The 6608-nt window shown below is 37.3% G+C and overlaps 1 protein-coding gene across 1 annotated transcript in view; it reads right to left on the bottom strand.

Moving 5' to 3' along the window:
- Positions 1-324: 324 nt before the first annotated feature.
- The window catches only part of hmcn2 (hemicentin 2), a 123107-nt gene continuing 116823 nt past the window's right edge, over positions 325-6608 (bottom strand). The window contains exons 62-68 of the mRNA XM_073836610.1: positions 4461-4580; positions 4170-4295; positions 3964-4092; positions 3267-3578; positions 1845-1964; positions 1613-1739; positions 325-1515 (exon numbers count right to left, since the gene is read on the bottom strand). Coding sequence (XP_073692711.1) covers positions 1140-1515; positions 1613-1739; positions 1845-1964; positions 3267-3578; positions 3964-4092; positions 4170-4295; positions 4461-4580 — 1310 coding nt within the window. The 3' untranslated portion in view covers positions 325-1139. The remainder of the gene's footprint in view (positions 1516-1612; positions 1740-1844; positions 1965-3266; positions 3579-3963; positions 4093-4169; positions 4296-4460; positions 4581-6608) is intronic.

The raw sequence follows: 6608 nt of genomic DNA, 5'->3' as shown, positions 1-6608 counted from the left end.
TGGCCTTTCTTAATAATGTTGGCAAGTAAACATGGCTAAATGCAGCTAAACGGGGCTAAATGCGGCTAAAGTAAACATTATCCCAGAGAGGGGCGGGGCGAGCAGAGCTCGGTGGCATTTAAAGGGGTCATGTCTTAAAATGAGCTGAAATTTTCCGAAGCTGATCTTGACAAGGTAAAAGGGTGTTTTTTTACACTGCTATTGAAAATTTTTAAGTATATTAGAGACTTTTCATTAAGACCCTAAAGAATCATACGAACTTGTGGAAAATGGGCATCCGATGACCCCTTTAAAAGAGGTACATTATCTTCAAAATGGGTTTGAAATGAATTGGGCAAACTGAGCCACGTGAACACTTTTTTTATAAGCCATGTTTTTAGAACCCTTTGTCATAGATACTTTTTGATGATTTAAAGTGATAGGAAACAACCCAGAAAGAGTATGTATAGGCTATGTATAATATACTATGTTAATATTTTTTTTGCAACTGAGTAAAGTGTATTTTTTCTGGTGTTCGGTTTGATGACAAAAGGATGGGTCTGTTTGACTAAAATGTTAGTTTGTTTAAAGAATTTTATAATAATCTACATTTCAGTTCCAAGGAGTCATGAGCAGAGAGCGCACTCATATCAATATTCGCAAACACACTCGCAATAATTCATACGCGCACTCACTCATTCTTATACACATATAAGAGTACACTCATCAATGTACAGGAATATACCAATACAACATATAAGTAAATATATCTAAACATAACAGTAATTAGATTTAATGTAAGAAATTAATTAGTGATCATGTAATGCTAAAACTGAAATGTCAGTGGAAAATGTCTTCTATTATTTTGCCAATTGATTAAATACTAGATGTATCCTGATCATTACTATTACCACAAAATGCTGAAATAACCTCGAAACAGTAAAAAACAAAAGAGCCCAGACAGATTTGAAAACTACTAAAATATTTTCAAATAATAGTAATATTAAAAGGTGCAATGTATTTATTATCCTGATGATAATTCATGAATCCAACATCCCGCTCCACAAGAGGGCACATAAATAGGTGCGAATCGAGTTCATTTACTAATGCTTCTCCCGTGTCCATTAAAGCAACAGTACATCCTCTGCAGTCTTGCACACTCAGTAGGGGTATTTGGATATGGAGATGTAAATAATAAAGATACTCTGGTAGGTTATGCGCCCCTGGTCTGACAGCGTAGTGGCTTGGACCCGAAGTCGCACCAGGCCGGGCCAGTCTAAAGGCTTTACTGTGAATATGATACCTCTTCCTGCTTCGTCCTTGATGCCAAATGGCCTCTCTCCATTTTCTCCTCCTTGCTCCAGGATGGTGAAGGATGTGTGGTCTTGGAGAACACCTGATTCAGAGAAAGCTGACAGACGGGCCACGTTGTGGTGAGCTGGTATGCCCAGAGGAAGAGTGAGGAGCTTGTATTGGAGCAGAGGAAAGCCTGTGGAGCCACAGTCTAGTCTGGAAGTGCAAGGTCTGTAGCATGTGCTGGGGTCAAAGCAAAAGAGCAAATGTATACCGGTCAATATTTCTAAAATACAGAATGTTGTTCGCACCATGCCTTAAAATTACAAACAGATCTTACCCTGGATTGCGTCCTCTTTGGTAGCTGGTGGGACAGGGTGTGTCAAGACACTGGTAACCTCCCCGTGTGTTAAAGCACATTTGGTTTGGTCCACATTGCACACCTTGCACACTGCACTCATCAATATCTAGGAGAAAAGTCGATTTTCAGACTGTTTTCCACAAAAAAAAATGGTGTACTTGATTTAATAAAAGCCAATATTTGTTTTTTATAGAAGAAGCTAAAGATTCACCTTTGCATGTTCGCCCATTGGATAATAGTTGGTATCCTGGTGGGCAAGTGCACTGGTAGCTTCCTATTGTGTTTCTGCACTCATGTTGGCAAGGCTTCCTAAATGCACATTCATCGATATCTATTGTAAAAGAAAAAAATATATTGTTCTGTTAAATGAATTAATTTAATGTCTTGAATTTATAAATTAAAAACAAAAAATAAAAGGGTTGAGGGTGTTTCCCTGCTTTTAGCATAAAATATAATAAAATAAAATAAAAAAGGTCATGGATTAGAATAGACTGGTTGTCCGTCCAATGTGCTTTCCCATTTTTAAGGGTCAAGAGTGTGTTTTTAGGGGTTGAGGGTGTTTTTTATTATTATTATAAAAAATAATATATAAAATAAAAAAGGTCATGGATTAGAATGGACTGGTCATCTGTCCAAGGTGTTTTCCCGTTTTTAATGGTCAAGGGTGTATTAATTATTATTAAAAATAATACACTAAAATAAAATTTAAAAAAAGCTCTTGGAATTGAATGAACTGGTCTCTGTTCAAGTTTTTTTTTTTTTTTCAGTTTTTAAGGGTCGAGGGTGTTTTATTATTATTATAAAAAATAATAAATAAAATAAAATATAAAAAAGTAAATAAATAAAAAGGTCAAAAAGATTAGAATAGACTGGTCATCCATCCAAGGCACTTTCAGTTTTTAAGGATCTAAGATGTTTTATTATTATTATTAAAAATAATAAAATAAAAAAAACCTTGGACTTGAATGGACTGGTCTCCGTCCAAGGGGTTTCCCAGTTTTAAGGGTTGAGGGTGTTTTAATATAAAACAAAACCCTTGGACTTGATTTAACTGGTCATCCATCCATGGTTTTTCCAGTTTCAAGGGTCAATAGATTTAAAATAAAATAAAAAAAGCCCTTGGGCTTAAATGGACTGGATTTCTGTCATAGGTGCTTCCCAGTTTGAGGGTTGAGGGTTATTATTATTATTATTAAAAAAAATAATAATAATAAAAAAAGCCCTTGGACTTGAATGGACTGGTCCATTCTAGGTGCTTCCCAGTTTTATAGGGTCAAGGGTGTTTTATTATTAGTATTAAAATGAAAAAAAAAACCTTGAAGTTAAATGAACTGGTCTCTGTCCAAGGTGTTTCCCCATTTTTAATGGGTTGAGGGTGTTTTATTATTATTATTATAAAATATAATAAAATAAAATAAAATAGCTCCTGAACTGGTCGCCCATCAATAGTTTTTGGCATGAGATGCTGGGATAGGCTTTAGAATGACTGTGACCAAAATTAATGGCAGAATACAAATGGGATAAATAAAATAAACATCTGGCCATCTATAAAGGCTGTCTATCGGCCTGGGAGAATAGATTAAATATATGAAAAAAGAAAGAGAATAATAAAATACAGTGTAATGTCACACACCTATGCAAGTACCATCCTTGCTGGTGTATCCAACTGGGCATTCATGCCTGGGTCGACGTGAAGATCCAAGGTGCTCTGGTAGGACTGAGAGGCGGGTAAGGTAAGGTCGCTCTAAAGTAGATACCAGCTGGGGCCGCAGCCTGGCTTGTACCCGGGTACTGTTGGTAAAGATATGCCCCCTCTCAAGCCCAGCACAAGAGCGACCATCACCGAGAAGGACTGTCCCTGGTGGACACAGACAGCGGAAGCTGCCCGGAACATTACGGCATTGAAACGCACAAGGGCTGGGCACCTGCGCACATTCATCAATATCTGCAATGCCAAAAATGAACCTGTTTTAGTTTTAATAAAGCAAAGTCAGGCCATATCCACATAAATAATTTTCTGCAAAAACAAATAACTTAGTTTTTTTTTTTTTTTTCAAAAATCATGTTGTTCATTATGTTTTTTGGGGGGAATGTGTTTCCATTTTTCTTTGATAGGACAGTGGAGATATGACAGGAAGTGAGACAGAGAGAGGGGTGGGATCGGGAAAGTTAGCTGTATTTTGTAGTTCTTCCATGACAACTCTTGAAAGATTTTAGATGCACTCTTTAAGAGTGAGCGCTTCTTTATGAAGTGAATTTTGAACATTCGCCAAGTGTACACATAAGCGGGTATGTTGCTCAATAAGTTGTTCTGGTTTAATAACTCCTACCTAAACAAGGTCGACCAACACCTTGGGAGCGGTAGCCTCGAGGACAAACACACCCATAACCACCAACCGTGTTCTGGCAGATTTGACTGTAGCGACACATGTGACTGCCATCCTGACATTCGTCTATGTCTGCAGAAACAGAAAGGCATGTCTCATTTAAAATAAACTGATTTGTTGAATGAGGTTTTAATGAAGAGTCTCCTTACCCACGCACACTCCATTTTCCGCTGTGGTCATGCCAGATGGGCAGCTGTCAAAACACTGATATCCTCCATCTGTGTTTCGGCACTGCTGGTGTGCTGGACACACATTCCTCAAACACTCATTTATATCTGATTATAAACAAGCGTAAATGATGTTAAGTAAAATCCAAGTTTACTAAGCTAATTTTGAGTCTCAGTTTCTGAAAATCACACAAGACATGCTAGTCAAAAACTCCACTAAACAACACCAATGAACTTGTGAAATTCAATACGGTTTTACAAAGTGACACTGACCCAGGCAGCGATGTCCCACCAGCTGGTATCCTTGGTGGCAGGTGCAACGGTAGGAGCCTAAAGTATTGAAACACTGCTGCTGGCATGGAGAGACTGCTGATTCTTGACACTCATCCACATCTGAAGGAGGAAATCTGTCAGTTTACCTTCCTCAACATTCTGGAAAGTTGCTGTATCTAGAACAATCACTTTTGGTGGCCAAAATGCTAGTAGTTTCACCAGCTAAAAAATGGGTTTGCCATTAATTGTAATAATCCAGTGAGATTTTTGTTTGCACAAGGAGTCTGACAACAGCCAGTGCTCCACACAGAGATCTGGGCCCGTATTCACAAAACATTTTATCTCCTAAAAAGCAGTAAAAGTTTTACAGTAACTTAGTTTTCTCTTAAAACCTATTCACAAAGCTGCTGAGACAAACTTTTTCTAAGGAATAGAGAGAAGTCTTAAACTAAGAGTAGGGACCTCATTGCTATGGATGATGTCAGCATGCTTACTAACTATGCACACTGTGATTGGCTGATAGGGGAGGGGTCTCTGTCAGAGATTTATTCATAGAAATATTGTAGAGCACAATAGTGTAGTGTTATATTCAAATAAAGGTTTAAAAATGAAAATGTTGCCACGTTCAAAAAAAGATTTTAAAATGCAGGCTAAGTGTCACTAATTAAACAATTAGCTTCTTACATACAGTGCCCTCCACTAATATTGACACCCTTGGTAAATATGAGCAAAGGTGGATGTGAAAATAAATCTGCATTGTTTATCTTTTTAATCTTTCATTTAAAAAAAATGCACAAAATTCTAACCTTTCATTAAGGTAAAACAATTGAAAGTGGGGCAAACTCACATTAATAAATGGTTTTCTCTAATGCATGTTGACTACAATTATTGGCACACCTAGAAATCCTATGAATAAAATATCTCTGAAGTAAATTCCTATTTGTATTTAAATAATAAATGAAATGAAATAAAATGAAGTTGCCCAACCATGACTTCCTGTTGCACATGATTATAAATATGAGGAACACAAAGGCCAAATTCACTTAATCATCCATCACAAGGAGTAAAAACAAAGAACATAGAACAAGTTTGTTGAGTTTCTCAAAATAGAAAGTGGCTGTAAGAAAAGAGCTAAAGCATTGAAAATCCCCATTGCCACCATCAGGGCAATAATTAAGAAGTTCCAACCAACTAAAGATGTTACAAATCTGCCTAGAAGAGGATGTGTATCTATATCATATCTATGATAAGGAGGAGTTTGAGTGGCCAAAGACTCCCCAAGCATCACAGACTGGGAGTCTTGGGGTCAGAAAGCCTAAAATAAAATGATCACATGTTGTTCCAGAGGGTTTCAAGAAAAATCCCCCTGGCTCATCCAAAAACAAACTCCAGCATATTCAGTTGTCAGACATTATTTGGACGTGAAACAGGACTGGCTTCTATGGCCAGATTAAACTAAAAATTAGCTTTTTATCAGCTAACCCTCCAGGTGGTTTTGGTGCAGACATGGATAAAAAAAGTACCCCATGCTCACGGTTAAAAATACTGCTGGGTCTTTAATGTTGTGGGCTATTTTTCTCCTGGAGGTTGTGGACATCTTGTTTAGATACATGGCTTCATGGATTCTATCAAATACCAGCAGATAAAATAATCAAAACCTGACCTGCCTCTGTTGGAAATCTTATAATGGGCCGTGGTTGCATCTTCCAGCAGGACGATGATCCAAAACAAACATCAAAATCAACACAAAAATGTGTCACTGAGCACAGAATGAAGCTTCTGCCATGGCCGTCCCAGTTCCCTGACCTGAACCCTGTATAGAAACTGAAGAGAAGAAGCACCAACACGAAGCTGGGAAGAGAGGGATTCTGGAGAATCTAGAAAGATTCTGTATGATGGAATGATCTCTGATCTTTTGTCGGTGTTCTTCAAACTCATTAGACATTGTTGGAGAAAACTCAGAACTGTTATCTTGGGAAAAGGAAGTTTCAATAATTGGGTACCAATAATAGTGGCCAACGTGAACTAGATAAAAACATTTATTTCATAATGAGATTTCTATTGTTTTACTTCAAAGACAGGTTAGAATTTTTAATGAAAGATCAAAAGGATAAATGATGCAGATTTATTTTCACATCCACCTTTGCC

The sequence above is a fragment of the Garra rufa genome, chromosome 3 (assembly GCF_049309525.1).
Source record: "Garra rufa chromosome 3, GarRuf1.0, whole genome shotgun sequence".
Classification (NCBI taxonomy): domain Eukaryota; kingdom Metazoa; phylum Chordata; class Actinopteri; order Cypriniformes; family Cyprinidae; genus Garra; species Garra rufa.
Note: the sequence above shows the minus strand (reverse complement) of the source record. Positions and strands in the feature narration are given on the sequence as shown.